At 41.0% G+C, this 17,512-nt stretch overlaps 1 protein-coding gene across 1 annotated transcript in view; it reads left to right on the forward strand.

Annotated features, from left to right (window-relative positions):
- The window catches only part of CTH (cystathionine gamma-lyase), a 107,142-nt gene that overhangs the window by 37,789 nt on the left and 51,841 nt on the right, over positions 1-17,512 (forward strand). The window contains exons 3-5 of the mRNA XM_086953855.1: positions 1,868-1,963; positions 7,511-7,620; positions 12,782-12,913. Coding sequence (XP_086809981.1) covers positions 1,868-1,963; positions 7,511-7,620; positions 12,782-12,913 — 338 coding nt within the window. The remainder of the gene's footprint in view (positions 1-1,867; positions 1,964-7,510; positions 7,621-12,781; positions 12,914-17,512) is intronic.

A 17,512-nucleotide genomic window follows, 5' to 3' on the forward strand; every position in this document is an offset into this window, starting at 1 on the left:
GCGAGTCCAGTCCAGCCCGAACTGGCAAATCAGGTCCCCTTCAGATGGGAACACAACAGACATCAGGCCGGTTTCGACCTACTTAGGACTCGTCAGTGAGGTATAGCTTGAATCCTAAGGCACAGTGAGCATGAAACCCATGCCCTGGCATACCTTTCGCCCTTAGAACATGTACTTCAAAAACAATAAGGTGCCTGGAAGTTTGCCATGGGCAGCTGTGATGATGAACTGGGTCAGTACTGATATGCATAAGTGATCCTCTAGTTGGTGAAAGATTCTATGGACTAGAATGCCGCCCCAAGTGATCGCCAGTGGCTGAGATTAAGTCCAGCATTCTCTCCGTCACATTGTCACTTGCTGAATGTTTTTGATACAGCATAATGTTCTACAGAAATGCACCATGTGCATGATTCGACAAACATGTTGAATGTTAGTATCTTCATGTACTGGAGTACCGGGTAATTTGATTCTGATATATAAGCCGGAGTTTCTGTACAAGTCTGCATTTGTTCTCTTTACCTTGCCATACTTCCCCTACCTTTTTCAGTGTGTCAATGACTTGCTCAGCACACCGTCTCATTACATATGTGGAGGGCAGCTGACTCTAATCGTCTATTGGTCTAGCCTTACTTATTTTCCAGTAAGGCTAGACTAATAGCCTTGCTGAGAAATAAGTACAACAAACCTATCTTGACATCTCCTTTGAAATTTAGATTGAAAATCTCTATTTCTCTGGGCATTCCAATTATTTGTGGGGGCCCGCTCCTGATCAAAGATTCCCTTAAGACTTACCTTCGACACTGGGGCCTGGTAGAAAAAGGACCTTGTCAGAAAGCTGTTTGCAAGGTGGACTGCGCAGGATGCATGCGATATGACTCTGTGGTCATCTGGGAACCACACATCCCTTTTAAAAGCCATTCCATGGATGGCAACTTTCTCTCATTGTGCACCAAATTCAGAGTTGTTCAAGAGGGGATAATATTCCTACATTTGTAGATATCCAATGCTCGGAGTGCCTTTCAATTTTGTCTTAGCACTTGTTTTCATTATTTCAATTTTAGTGTAAAAAAAAAACCTGAGAAAAGTGGCCGAATATTAAAGTAAAAATAATCTAAATAGAGGAAAAGGATTCCCGACTCGACTAAAGTTAAATAGTGACTGAGGAAATGTGAAATCTGAAAGAAGGTCTAGGTGTGATGCAACAGGCCAGGCCTGTCGTGTAGTTTTCAAAGCGAAGTGTGATATTGTTTTCTAACTCTTTCATTATATTAATGCCATAACAGGTCGTCTCTTGTTAGGTACTAGGTTAAACCAATAAGTTATCGATAATGTTAATAACCCATTAATGCATATAAGACATGTTTTTGACCCAAGTGAAAATCGGTTACTTAAAAGTAATCAAAATAAAATTGACAATAGTTTTTCTGTGAGTAGTGTATAAATGAGAACGGTTCACGATTTGGAATGGAGCTAACATAAATGACAGTTCAGTGATCTTCAAAGAATCTGGCCAGAGTCGGCAAATAATAAACAGTTTATATATTTTTTTGCAATTTTCTATAACACTAACTCAACTGGAAGGTATTGAAGCGCTTTACATGAGCACCAGTTACGTCATACAAAGACACATTCATTTTTTTAGGCGGACGGGCAGTGATTTGCCAAGATTCACAGGAAGTCGCAGAACTTGATGCACCCCTCTTTCAAAGTCAGCAGCTCTGGCTGTTAGGACACAAAGCAGATGCTATGTGTTATTGATTGTGAATGAAACCATGGTTTGCTGGGTAAGAAGTCAAAACTCTTGAAAGTAATTTTCCATTTGTTATTGAATAGTTTATAATCTGTTTTTGTGTTGTTTTTTGTTTAGGTTTAGCGTATGCGTCGGGTCTAGCTGCAACGCTGAATATTGCTCATTTGTTAAAGGCAGGTGATGAGATCATATGCACAACCGATGTGTATGGTGGTAAGTGAAATGCCCCTATTGGTCAATACTGAATCCATATCTTAGTTTCACTAAAAAATGTTAGTGTGCAGTCATGTTGTTTAGATGCTTGACATGATCTAACAGTGATTAAATGCCAAGTGCTTGCATCAGAGTCACATGTTTGCAAGAATGTTCCAGTGTTTGTTAATGAATGTATTAATTTTGTGTGCTTGCCTGGGGCGAGGTATCTTTTTCGTTTGTGTTTTTGATGCGAGTTTGAAGAGCTTTGCTGTATGACACCCTATGTATGTTTACTGCTTTTACCTGTGTCTCATTGTAATAACCTCTGGCTGAAAGGAGATGCATTTCTTGTTGCAGTGTAGGTCTGTTCATCAGATACTGTCCATTTGATCCGAAGTAACTGGCCGAATGGAAGATTTTCAGTTAGAGGTTTTGGGCAGGTACTTTGAAGTGGATAAGTCTGAAAATGCTGCAAACATAGCTATGACCACCTAAATTCTACATCTGGTAACTCACTGCTGTGAGGTAGCAACAGCTTATAAAAAAAACCTGGTCACTCACTATTGCTAAGTCATAATGGCTTTCCGGGTGAGTGAACTCTGCTCTCTAAAGCCTGTGAGTGCAGCTTTGTTTGTCTGCTTTAAATAAAAGCATAACGCACTGCTGCAGGAGGGTAAGGAAAGCAAGGAAGGTGATGGGGAGCTGGTTAAGTATGGAAGTTAAGGTCTTTATTTTTCACATTTGATTCAGGGGGAGAGGCCATGTTGCATATGGTTCTCCTTTTTCTCCTCTGCTTTTGCATAGCAGTTGAAAGATGCTTTCTCCTCTGAGTGACATCCTAGACAAACCGAGCTTCACTCTCGTCTATTTGAAGGGTACTCGAAACCCCTCGGTGAAAAACATTCCTGTAATTCACTGTTACTTATCTATAATATCTACAGATTTACATCAGAAGAATGAGAGGCTGGATGGATTTACTATGATCTCAACTTTAAACCTGCAGGTTGTACACTCCTCTGCAGAGGAAGCACTGGTCCAATGAGCACCTTATCAGCACACAATCTATTGTCTTAATAACATGAAGTTATGCACACATCCCACCTATCAAATCAATCTCTTTGTAAATGACCATCTTTATTCACAGCAACAAAAGCACTGTTTGAGAGAGATTTAAAAGAAGGCAATATGAAACCCTAATAAAATTCATATTTTATATACAACAGCTTTTGTATGTATATATATATATATATATATATATATATATATATATATATATATATATGTATTTGAATATTGAGTGATAATATTGTTATACCTTAATATCATAGGCAAAATATCAAGGACAAAAATATCAACAGGTAGGTTTAAATTTTGTATACCAAACACATTTATGTTCCATGATGATATATAATCTCACCACAATAAGTGCATACAGGGAAATATAGCTTTGCTTTACTATACATAACCCCACATCTACGTTCCGTGATGAGATATATCTCATTAAGGAACGTAGATGAGAGGTTATGGGTAGTAAAGCTATATTACCCTGTATGCTATTACTGTTCAATATTTTGGTCATGCATATTTTGTCTATGAGACTAAGGTACCAAGGTATTCCCTGCTTGATCGTCAAGACTACAACCTGAAGAAATGTGTTAAAGTTGCCTGGGAAAATCCATGCCCTAGTTCAAGAATTCTTCAATTGATATTTGATTTGGAAGTGGAATGGGGTTATCTAATCTCAAAAAAGCAGTGTTAAATATATAGAAACTTAACATGAATGATTTTAACACTATTCCTAGGTTTTATTGAACCTCACGAACCAATAGTCAGAATCAATAACATGACAACTGTAATACGGAATATATTTGGTTGAGATGATTGGGTCTGTATTTGCATCGTAAAAGGAAGCTCTATATTCATGTACTGATTTCTGGCAAGAGAGATCTTGAAGTGGTGGTTACCCTTTCGACCAGGTACTTGAATGCACTTATAAGGGTAGGCAGGTTGACTGGCCTCATTGTAAAAGGCATTTTAGATCTTAAACTAGTTTTATGAGAATATTATAAGGTAAATGATCAGTTTCTGCATTATTTAGAAGCTGATATTGTTATGTTTCTGCCCTACTCCAGGCTCAACTCTATTCCTATCTGTTCATCCTTCCCCATGGATTAAAACTAAACCTCCCTGTCTTACCTCTGCATTACAAAGACCTCTCTTATTGCTTTTTTAAAATATTGCAAAGGTTACCAATACTTTTCTGAAAACTTAAAATTAAGCAGTTCTTCATTTTCTCTGTGGTGTTTTCGATGCTGCAAGTATTGTAGTTGTCTTAACTTCACTAGTCCTACATGCTATGTGTTCCACATCTGAAATTTGCAGGTGTTAATAATACATCACCCAAATTCAAGTCACCTTCTGACCACAGCCCAGTCAAACACTTTGGGGCTGCTTCCGAACTGGGTCGGAAAGCTTTCTGACCAAGCTGGAACCAGAGTGTTTTCCGACCGAGCCGTACTCCTGCAGTCCGATCAAGCGAGTACGATGCGGCCACATGCTGCCGGACTCGGTATGGTCGGACTACCATAGAAGTCAATGGGAGCCGGTTGTATGACGCATACATAGGCTCCCATTGACTGAATGGGTACGTCGCGCACAAGGGTGCCCCCTAGAGTGGGTACGTATCAGTGCCATCGGCACCATACATGCCTGTGTTGGGGAGACCCTTGGACCTCCCCCTGCCTCTGAGTCGTACGGCTGCAGGTGACGGGGGTCCGACGTGGACCCCCAAAGGCAGCTACCCGGACATTTTGCGAGCCGGAAACTTCGGCTCGATCCGGCTGTACGACGCGTGCATCATACTGGCTCGGTCGGAAATCGCCTCCATTGCACGGCATGGTTTGCTTACCGACGAGGCGAACGGAGCTGTTCGGACCTGGAAATGATTCAGTAGATGATTTTGTGTTTTTCACATCGTACTTGCTTGCTCGAACAGCTGTACGAGTCAGGCAGAGAATGCGCGTATGGCTCGTACTTTTTCCAGCCGGATTGCATTCGGAGCCCTTACGAGTGAGATCGGAATCAGCCCCTTAGCAGTGACAGAGCCCACTGCTCCATCCACTCGTTTACAAGTGTCACTTCAGACCTGGAAGTGTCCCATTAGCCATCAAACACACTCATGTGACCCGCTTGTTTTTTTAAACTTCCCTCACACTATATCTTCTCTCCCTACCCGTTTGAAAATTATTGCTGTGACATCACAGCTATCCGCTTTCTTTGGAGCTATGCTGGTTCTTTAATGAAGCTTGTGGTGTTTTCCTCATGTTTGCAGTAAGGGATACCACCTTGTGGATCTTACTGTATTCCCACTGTGAGGTTTGGATGTTGTAGTGTCACTGCTTAGATTACTTTGGATATGTGGAAGCCTTTGACTCCTAGGCGTTTTAAAGTTTCCAGAATAAATGGAATAAGCAAGATTTCTCTCTAATTTTCATACAGAAGTTGGTCTGCTTCCTTCCATATTTTTATAAATGTATTCCCTCATACACTATTCTGTATATATCGCCTCTTGGCTCTGTATTTAATGTTTAGATTTCCGGCCTGGCCCTCCTTACCTACTGTTAATGATATTTTATAAATCATTTGTTTTTAAGTATGTGCATGGTGCTCAGATTGTTCTATTAGAATATGGGTATATGAGCGTAGTCACTGACTGTTTCATGGATTTTGGGCATTACCATCTGAATGTCAACCAGTACTTTCAAGTTGAAACCTGACAAAACCATGGTCTCGATCTTTGGAGGTGTTTGGTCCTAACTTGTGATCCTTCGAACTCTGATGCCCATTTCCTTTTTATAGAATGTTGGTTTCCATCTTGATGTTGCGTTTACTTTGGTGCTATTGATTTTTTATCTTGAGAAGTTACTATAAACTTATCCTGTTGCTCCCCCCGATACATGCATTACATTTTGTTATTTTCTTTCCACTCACAAGCGAAACTCCATTTATCTCGTGTTCCCATCTACTTGCTATTACACCTATGCAAAGTCTACTGCTCCTATGCTCTTGTAAAGATGTCACAGTCACCTCTCCGGCCACCTTTTTAATATGCCTTCCTTACCAATGGCAAAACGATATTTTGTAAGTTCGATGTATCTTACCTAGTACCCAAATATTTAAATTCTTTCCACTCTTCCATTGTCTTCTTTCCAACTTTTGCCCTTTCACTAATCGGTAAAAACAATTTAGTTCAGATTCACATACGTGAGACAGTACACTTGCTTCAAGCGAAATACCCATCACTAACGAGAAGCGCGGTTTTCTGGCTGTAGGACCAGCTTGGCGAATGAGATCACTGGTGCGAGGGATGGGCGGTGAGCGCAGATGCTGCACTTTCATTTTTCACTGGCAATCTAGGCAAAAAATGCAATGGGTGGAAACTCTTTTATACAATAGTCCTCTTGAGCCAGGTAGTTATGGTGTTTGTACCCCCCCCTTTCCGTTAATCTAAGGAAACAGAAATGGGCCCTAAAAACTCATACTCGTTACAGCTTATATTTTCACCCCTATTACAGGGGTGGGAATGTTAATGTGCATTGTACATCACTGCTCACGAATTCATGAGGGGTGGCCGTCATGGTCTACAATAGGGTTCTCCAATGTCGGTCCTGGAGGGCCAGATCCATGCCAGATTTTTAAGATAACTACATTTACCTAAATATGGATATGCTTAAAAAGAGGAATGGATCTGGCCCTCTGAGACCGACATTGGAGAATCCTGGTCTACAATGAAGGCACAGGACATGTCTGTTTCATTTCTGCATTGTGGTTTCCTATGCCCTATCCCTGTGGTAAGTCATGGCTGCATGAATGAAACTGGAGGTGCCCCAGGCTACTTTTCCAGAGTTCTTTCTGGGAAAGAAGGATGTGTTGAAATGTACACCAGGCACACCTACAGACACACCCTAGCGTGGTATTTGTGCAAAGACGTGTGTGAAAAACAAAGTAGGCTTATATGGTGCACTTGTGCAAATTCTTCTTGCTGTAAATTGATGCTTATCCATATGTGCGTTTTTGTGATATGCGCTGGCACCAGCCTGTGCAAATATCTGTGTGAATCCTTCCTTGATTTTTTGAGGTCAGTACTTGGTTGGTTATGGTCGGTCAGCATTTCTTCACTATGAAACCTGCTGGCGTAGCAGTTGCACTCAACAAATCCACAGATTCCATTACCTTTCTGCTGTTTTTCAAATGGGGTTGTTTGTTACGAAAGATGATATTCAGCTAGTTCCTGCCATTGGGTCTCTGAAGTCTAAAATGCAGAGTAGACCAATAAATGGGCATGCTGGTTCCAGGGTATCGTATAATCTCAGTTGTACTGTGTATTCTGCACAGTGTTCTGTTTAAAGATGCCCCCCTTTCATTGTTATGTCTGTAGTTTGTGTCTTTAAAAGTTGAAAGATTCAATAAGGAAAAGCTGGATTCTATAGATCGCTATAGTCGTTGTACTATAGATACTTTAATTCATCTATTCTGGGGAAATACTTTTTTTGCTTTTTCTTTCAGGAACAAATCGTTACTTCAGAAAGGTCGTTGCTGAATTGGGTCTGAAAATTTCATTTGTGGACTGCACGAAACCCAAGTGCCTGGAAGCTGCTATCACCCCCAATACCAAGGTAACTGAGGCGTACCTATGAATAGTTACTATTGTGTATGCAATGCTTACACTTTCTTCAGCATATTTCTAAATAAAAATGGACATCGAAATGTGAAAAGATCTGGAATTCCTAAGTTGTTACTCGGCTAGATGCCACCTTATTTATGATCTTATTTGGTTTTGTTTGTATGTTTGAATAGTTGAGACAGTTTTTTGTAATGCAGGGGATGCTGGTCTGCTTATGCTAGTTTTATCATAATGTAAAGTCCATGGCGTGGGCACAACTATTTTGTTTTAAGATCCCACCTGTTCCTCTTCCTGACCTCCAATCCACTGAGGACCATATTACACTCCACAGCCAGACTTGTGTCTTTAGCGAGAAAGGTTGCCTTCACCAGTCCTAAGCAGCTTACATGGCTCCACACCGTAGCAAGAATCAAACTCTTATTTGGCAACCTGCTCTATAAAGCTAAACATGTACCTGTGATTCATTTGAGCCCCTGGTTTGTGGTACTCGGCACTGGCACTTAATTGTCAGGACCGGCACTTGGACAGTCTGCCACACGGTGGCGCTGTTCGTCTAACATAGAGAAGAGCACAACAACACGGGTTTGTTAATTTAATATATATCACAAATGACTAGTTCCTGCTGCCCAAGCCAAACGTATGGCTTTGGGGACCTGGAATAATATAAATTGTTACACTTGGAGGAGTGTTATGGTTAGTAGTTGGTTGAATACTATCATTGGCAGCGTTGGTATGGGCAATGGGTGGTGCAAGCTGCAGTGGCCTCCTGAGAAGGCTCCGGTCAATGTTCTTTTTCCTTTTTACACAATTTAAGCACTGATATGAACCTATCTTTAAGGCTAATCTACTCACTATTTTGGGTAGACAAAGAAGATTCTGCTTGCCTGTACTCTGGCATAACGAGGATTATACGTGACCGGAAGGCCGGAACACTTTGAATGCAAGGTGGCCGAGGCTATTGAGACATTGTAGCGTTATTGACAAAAGCAGACTGCAGAGAGTCTAGTCCTTGACACGGACGGATTTGGGCACTGTAATGCGTGGATACATTGGGATTACTGACTACTTGTTTTTTTCTGAAGACTGAATTCGTCGCTTGAATTCACTGGACTCAAAATACTTGTAGTCCGTGGCAATTTATTACTAGAATCTGGAATTTAACTGCTCACTTTGAGGAACTATGTGGACGGAGTCAACAACGTATAATAACTCCAGCGAGGATATACACCGGAGAAAATCTAAAGCCCTGACATAGCCGGAGGCTAACCTAACCACGGCGAAATGCGTTGGCACAAATGGATTGGAGTGTGGTGAAAATAAAGAAAAGAACAACAAGAGCCCCACTGATATTTTTTGCAGATTTCTTTTCATTTTTACAAACTGAGACTTTAACTGCGCATGTGTGCTCAAAGAATTATTGCTTAAAGTTTTCAATCTCTGATTGAGTTTAGGGAAGAAGGGTGTTCTCTTCCCATGTTTTGGATGCACCAGACTGATCTGTGTTACGAAGCTATACTAAGTGAAAACTACTATATGAGCGCCCATTCATCCCATACACCCGAAAGTTTTGAAAGAAGATTCTAAAGTAAGAAGTACCAAGATTTAGAACTTCTCCAGTTCAATATTAAACAGAAGCCGTGGCTGCTTTCAGCAACTCTCTTCCTGTTGACCTAAGGACCAAAGTGCTTTATTTCTCTTTCAGATGATATTTAAAGCCCTCCTTTTCCGACCTCATGTAAAATACGAACTTTCTTCCTGATGATTATGACATGACCAAGCCTTCCTGCCCCCTGAGTTCAAGATTACTGCCAAGGTGTATAAATGTATATGTCTGTTGTAAGGCCTACCCACATAATTCTTTCTCAATTATTGTTAAGGTGTATTAATGTCTCTATTTGTTCTAAAGTAAAGGATCCTAATACAGATATTGGTGAACAAGCGCAATTTAAAATATAAAATAATCGAGTACCCAAACACATTTAGTCTCATATATACAAGAAAATACAGTGCTAATGGGTGAAATACGAGGGTAAAGTGCAGTAGTGCTTCACACATTTACTCATATTTAAACAATGACTGCATTGACTTAGAAAGGGGGATTCAATGTATCTATCTATTAATTGCATCCATAGAGTGGAAGAAAAAGCAGAAAAAGTGCATTGAAAGAACATTTGCTTGGACCATAGCTAATCTGCACTTTTCCTGCTCCCTACCAATTTAAACCTCCTGCAAGCACGTGAGTTTCACACTCGGATCATATTTATTTTCCGCCATCTTCGAGGTGGAAATAGCGTAATTAAAAATAGACTTTTGACACATTCAACACTATCTGGGAACTTCATTTGTACAACAATATCACCATCACCATATTCAAACTCACTCCCTCATGTTTTTCTAATAGGTTGCCAACATGGTGAGCCACTGCAAAGATGTCAGAACAAATGTAAGTGTAAAAATTCCAAAGGTAATACGGAGATCCAGTAATCATTCAATATTAGATGTCACTCTCCAATCTTCTAATATAATTTCTCAGTTCTCAATTATCAGTCTTATTGTGTAAAGACATTCCATAATAAAACCAAATGTTGTCAGCGTCCTCCGAGTACGGGAAAGGCCAATACTAACTTTTCGGTTATCGGCGGTATCCGAAAAGTTATAATTGGCCTTTCCCGTACTCGGAGGACGCTGACAACATTTGGTTTTATTATGGAATGTCTTTACACGATAAGACTGATAATTGAGAACTGAGAAATTATATTAGAAGATTGGAGAGTGACATCTAATATTGAATGATTACTGGATCTCCGTATTACCTTTGGAATTTTTACACTTACATTTGTTCTGACATCTTTGGCGTTTTCTCAAGAAGGCCCATCACTCGTGCTTCTTGAAATACAGAAACTAGCCATAGCCCTGAAGAAGTCATTTGGTTTCAACACCAAGACGAAACACGTGTTGGCGGCTAGTGTGTGTTCGTTTGAAGAAGACTGAAATAAATCAAGATTAAATGCGTTGACTAATCGTCTTATTGGAATTGATGGACTTTAAACTTGGTCTTGAAGCTCAGGATTTACCCCTTGTTTTTCTATTTTACATCTGTGTTACGTTCTGATTCACAGTGTCTGATCCGTGGAGGGTGACCAGGATCTTATCCTTTGAGCTTAACACATTTTTGAGATTTACTTGTGTTTCTTCCCAGCCAATTAACGCTCATTCACCTATCTTTTTTTATGGTGAGCCACTGTGCCAGCTTAGGGAAGTGTGCTTTTTCTTACTCCGCAACCTGCTCAGCTAATGTGGCCAAGAAAAACCTAAAGAGCCTCTAGTGGCAGCTGCTATATACTCCAAATCCACCCTCCGCGGGTCCAGCATACAGGAGCGAGCAGGGCTTTAAGTGGGATAAACAACTTGGGGGATCCCTGGAAGGGGCGGGGTCTATATAATTAAGGGCGTGGCTTAAACATAGAACCTAAAATTCCCATATATTGCTACCCCACAGTTTTGCATAGAATCACAACCGCAGCTACTGGCATACATGGCCATTATTGCTCCGTGCGCTTTACAGAGAGGCCAAGGATTGGATGACTACGTATTTTGAGCACCTTTTTCCCCACTGAGAGAAACTCTCACTACCTTCAGTCGCATCTCATTGTGACTTTTTTAAACACCTGGATATGACTCAATTCAAATTATGCTCTAGGCAAGAGTATTACGTTGCTTGAAAAAAAGCTTAACACAACATCCTGGAAAAGTAAAACACTCCTAGGGAATACACAATTGTGTAAAGTATGTGAAATATTAGCAGGAACTACGTGGGTTACTGTAATGTTTTTTACACTCCTTGTTCAAAAACCAATTACTGTTGTTGCCTGAAAAGTTAAAAGGCATGAATAAAGGGCCCAAAAGGGACCCATTTCAATGTATGTTTGTAATTACTGCAGAGTCTGAGACCCAGAGCGACCCAGCCCTCTTAAATCTTCCTCTGGGAGGATGGGTTGTTAAGGAGTCAGCAGGGAACACTGGCTTTTGTACATCACAAGTATCATTCTTGACTGTCTGAAGCAGGAGCATGCACTGTTTGTTTCCACCATCCTGCCCATGTTGCTAAAATAATCCTCATATTCTCCAGGCCTGATTAAAAGTGTAGGTGTTATTTAACAGACCTGATAAATAATGATAACAAAGGGGTTTTAACTTGCTCATCTTACTGACTTGGGTTTTAGAAAGTAATTTTTCATACAACAAACTACTAGTTGTAGGCAGATAGTGGCAAGCTGCTCTTGTTGAGTTTAAAGTGATATCCCAATCAGATGAATTATGGTCCTTTTCGCCAAATGTGATGTGCTTCTTCTTTGACCTGTTTCTCTATCATTGATTGTCTGCTAGAAGAAGAATTGTTGGTCACTCTTTGTGTTTCCTGTAAATAGCAGAGGACATCATCCCTTAGAGATTACAGTGACTGCATGTCTGTATCAGTTCAATGTCTTGGTTCCCTAACCTTCACATGTGATGGCCGACGGTGCAGCAAGTAGCATAACAGAGGAGAGGATGTGGCCTAACGGCTAGAGCAGTCGACCTCGAAGCTGGGGAAGCGGGATACTCAACATCCTGCGATTCTGGGCAAATCACTTAATATCCCTGTGCCCATCAAAATAGATGCAACGCAACTAGTGCTCATGTAAAGCTCTCTGATACCTTCGGGTCGAGTTCACGCTTTATAAAACTCCCCCAAAAAAACAGTGCCTTCATCTTAATCTGTGAGAGTTTTGGAGCACGGGAAGGAGACACGTTAGTTGTAATATTCTCCTTTGTTTCAATCCTCCTGTGCCCCAAGTTATCAAATAAGGACTGAGTGTATGTGTGTGTTTTAGGGATCAGTGGGAAGTGGTGGTAGGGGGTGTGGTGAGGATGTGGGGATAGCACTGAATGCGAATGAAGGCACTGAAGCCCCAAACCGGGGAAACCATTCAAAATGTTCTATTTTATTTAAGTGTGTGGTAATTTCATGTCGGTGTAAAATAAATGTATCCGGTCATTTAAATGGAGTACATGGCCTCTATCAGTGCAGAATATGTTGCTTATCTTCTTTATGAACTGAGTAGTGTTGTAACTTGGAATATTTCTCTTGTATTTGACATTGTGCATTTTGACAGCTTGTTTGGATAGAAACTCCTACAAATCCAACCTTGACCGTCATTGACATTCAGCAATGTGCAGACATTGTGCACAAACGAGGGGACATTTTACTTGCAGTCGACAACACGTTCATGTCTGCATATTTCCAGGTAAGAAGCCGGAAGGGTCACCCATACACAAAAATGAAAACTGCGTTAAATGTGGTTAATTTTGTTTATAAGCTTATGGCTATTTCTTGTTCTTGCGTCCACTTTGAGCCACTTATAGCTAACTGTGTAAGGGTGGCAATAAAAAAGTAGTCCAAAATTAAATTGTACTATAACGGGCCCTCTTTAGTGCCTTAACTGGGGTCTGTTCATAACCACAGTGTTGGAAAACCGGATTGCAGATGTTTCAAACATATATTGAATACACTCTGCAAAGGTACATACATACCATTTTAAATTGCCTATGAACAAATGGTGCTTTTGAAAGTAAATACAGTGAAAAGCTACAAAATGTCAATTTCTTTCATAAACCATCATAGCTATCAAGCCACGTTACACAACTCCATAGGTGTTCCTAATTAAATAACGAGTTCATGTTTGCTTCAATTGGAACCAAAGAAGTGTAGAAAATTATTTGCTGCAGCTATGGTGAAAAGTGGGTCACTTAGTATTTTTAGGTTTGGCCTAAAGGCCGCTTTAGCTGTGTCACTAGCCTCAAGTAAGCAAAAAACGAATGCTGTATATATATCCACCTCAAAAGATTTGCGGTTCAGTTCCAGGGCTGCTGAGATAACTAACCATTTACTTTGCTGATGATTTTCCTTTACGTTCGTCATCATTTTTGTGTGTTTTAGTTATACATTTATGTTTGAACTAAGTGTTTGTTACCGTAATTCAAAGCCAATAGTACTGTGTTTCCTTACACAGTAAGAACCCTACGATGTTAATTAGTGCTGAGAGGAATTCTACACCTGTTCTAAGTACACCTGTCTGTTAGGAAGCACTCGTACCGCTGTTTAAAAAATACATTCAAGCATATGGCTGCCGTTTCTTGATAGTAGCAATTTTGTGGCATTTGCTTGCAATCAAAAATGAAAAAAATAACTATTGCATCAGCTTCTTAAGGCCAGACGTATTGGTTCTGCCAATTCTTGTTGTTCAGTTTCCGACATATTTCTTTGCTAGTGTTTTTGTGATATTACAGACCTTATCTAATCTGTCTCCACTGAGGAGACTTGCAGTCTTCTTCCTGTGTATGATACGTTGGGTTAACAATTAATTACGTGATTTGCCACTAAATTCAAAAGAACATCTGGTTATCTCCCAACCCATGGTGTGTTCTGAAGCTTATGTACTGATAAAGGTACAAACTGTGGTGTATTGCTTGTAGAGAACGTTATAGATATTCTGAATGTAGGCTTCTCCATAAAAGTGTTACTTAATCAAACCTGCAGCGTCACCCTCTCAAGACGAGCTCTTAAACAAATGACTGCCAGAAACATTTGATATTCTGAAGGTCAAAAGGAAAGTGAAGCGCATCCAGATGTACATGCATTATTAAAAGTCTAGTGAATTTTGCTGTTGTACACCAGCATCTATTTCCTTTACATATATTTCTACCTCTCAAACTCACTTTCTGTTTGAATGTGTGTCTTGTTGCCCCTAGACAGAGCGGGTAGATTTCTCTTCAACTGTTCGTCTTCGTATGGTATAGTTTGTCACTCCCCTCCTGTCACGAATAGTGTCAAAGACAAACTCTGGGCCAAAAATTATTTGTTCAGCCTCTGCGAATTAAATGGCGGAACTACTGGCAGAGTGAAGAAGTCCTAGAAGCAGTTGTTGGTAGTTTTTTCTACTACCCATGCTACAAACCTCATAGCTGAAGAGTCCAGTAGTACTCTGCTGAAAATTACAGATGGTCTGTCCTCTGGACTGAGATCATGTATTTAATAGCAATCATCATCATTTTTCTTGCAAATCTAAAATGTGAAAGTTTTTATAACTTAACCTGGGGACCCCTTCCCGTTTGCGAGTGGCTTACCATCTTTTTGAAATATGTAGTAAACTGCGATCGCAAAACAATTGTAGATAGGAGTGCGACTAGCTATTAGGAAGGGACGCCCTTGGCACGCTCCTTCCTAATAGCGAGGCACAAACGCTATTTTGCGAGTCGGTAATAGGTTATTGACTCACAAAATAGAGTTTGTACATTGCAAAGACCTATTTTTCAGTCGTAAGCTGGCCGATTAGCCATTTGCGACTGCAAAAAACTGTTGTACATCTGGCTCTTAATTTACACACAGTCAATTTTCCCATATGTAGCCCCAACGAATTTACATTGCCTTGTCACTGGGCCAATCAGAGTGCGGTTTGGATTGGTTCCTGTCCACGCTATCCCGTGCTCTTTCTCTCCCATCAGTACTTCTGTATTTGTCGCAGTAAACCCTGCTTTTTAATTTAAAAACGAATTTACAAGTTTTAAAAGGTATGTATATAAAAGTCAGTTAGGCTGGCATTGGTATATCAGATTCAGAAATTTTGCCATTCAGGTTAGGTGTTGGGGCAGAAATTCTCAGTGTGGCTGTAGGAAGCTGTGCTAAATTACCTTTTTACATTTTCTTTTTAGGTCAAGCTTGGGCAGCGCATGCACTGTTGTGAGGCATGCAGTATTGGAGTATGGCTTGGAAGCCCATCAAACTCTCCGCCCATAGTTTTAATTGGCTTGTGTCATTGTCCTTCGTAAACGCTGACCTCTGAGTTGTTATTAGGCTTGTTAGTCCCTCCTTGATACCGCCTTGTCTGCATTTGTTACCTCCCATAACGACTGGACCTTTTACTTGTCTTGGTACACGGTCTGCCTTATCATGGCTGTGAGCACTATTTTGTTTAATGATTTGCCCCAACTCCGCCCAGTATGTCGCAGCACGCCACCCGCATTTATTTTATTTACTAATGGTGGTCCGCTTGAACTATAGTGGCCGCGTTTCTTTCTTTCTTTTAGAAGCAGGCTCATTTACTTATTATTTTTTGTTTGTTTGTTTACTAGAGCCCATGCGGCGCTTTCACATTCATGGAGGCCGCACCCTATTCTTTAGACAAGCCATGTCTAAAGGAAGGTGCACAGCTGCTATTAAAGAGAAAGGGCGGCATGGACGCTTTTACAAAACAAAAAATCTGTTTGTCGCCTTGACCGACTGCTTTTTTTTTTCAAACAGCCACATGCCTCAGTTTCACTTTAACGTCGGCCATGCGCCTTTCTTTAGACGCAACTTTTCTAAAGAAATGGGTGCAGTCTCCATGAATGTAAAAATGCCGCATGGGCGCTAGTAAACAAAATAAATATTTGCAATGCAATAGGTCTCTCATTTGCGAGAGTTTAGGCTATTGCATTGCCAATAGCTCAAATTCTCTTAAATGCAAGACCTATTGCATTACAAATGCTTGTTTTGGTTCAGCCTCCTGGCTGCCCTCTAGTGACATGCATGCAATCCCACTGGAGGCGGTCCAGGTCTATTATGGTTTTTGTAGACATCAGAACTGCATCCCGAGGTCTGGTAAACTTCCAAATTGTACACCCTCTCTGAATGAGGGTGATGCCTCCTCCACTCAGGCCATGCATTGACTGTGGAGCTGGGAGGAATATTTTAGTGCATACTTGCAGGCCTTTGTAGCTTTACCCCTATGGGAGACTGCCTGCCGGCTCTCACCAGTAAAGGTCTGCTCATGTCCCTAACTTGTGTCCTATGCTTTTATCATGTCTGGGACATATATGAAGGAACTCTGTATGTATGTTGGATGTGTGTTACTCACAAGGACTAGCGAATGGTGTGGTCTATGCCACTGCATTAGCATGGTGCTGTCGGGAAGAGGGCTGGGTTGTTCATCGATCTAATTCAGGAGTTTGAGCAGAACAGCTTAAGGTATCCACTGAAGCAGAGTAGGTTATCAGATATCCTGTTGTGGCTGGACAGTGAGTTCCATAATTTTGGAGCACAGAAGGACTCTTGAAAGAAAATTCTGGATTTAACTGCTGATGTGTGTAAACCTATGAAAGATCCAATCTGCAACAAAATATCTCTATACTTCGAGGAAAAAATTGATACCATCTACAATAAAATACTGGCCAAACATCCCAATAATACAGAGACGGTTGACGTTCTCTGTTCACAAACCAATTCTGAAACTTTCACTGAGATTCCTGAAATTTCTAAGGACGAGATAAAATCTTTACTAAATACCACAAAAACAGGGTCCCCCCTTGATCTCCTCCCCCCCAGAGTGATGAACATGCTCTGCACTGACCTCTGCCCCTCTATCCAAAAAGTTTTGAACCTTTCTTATACAGAAGGTAAACTCCCCCAGCAATGGAAAGAGGCAGTGGTGAATCCTATTCGGAAAAATGCCACCTCCCCATGGACAGAGCTCTCTAACCTCCGTCCCATCTCTTTGTTGCCCCTCCTGAGTAAACTGGCGGAAAATCATGCTAACATCCACTTGTCCAGGTTCATAGAGGCGACAGGGGGCCTGGACCACTCCCAATCTGGGTTCAGGCCCAACTACAGCACCGAATCTGCTCTCCTCTCCGTGACCGATAACATCAAGCTGTCACAGGACAGAGGAGGCTCAATGATTCTGGTGCTGTTAGACCTGTCGGCCGCATTTGATACTGTGTCCCATAAGATCCTCATGAGCCGTTTACAGGGAGTGGGCATAGGAGGTCAAGCCCCCTCCTGGCTGGAGAGTTTTCTGTCCGGGCGCTCA

This window comes from Lissotriton vulgaris, chromosome 1_1, assembly GCF_964263255.1.
Source record: "Lissotriton vulgaris chromosome 1_1, aLisVul1.2, whole genome shotgun sequence".
Lineage (NCBI taxonomy): Eukaryota > Metazoa > Chordata > Amphibia > Caudata > Salamandridae > Lissotriton > Lissotriton vulgaris.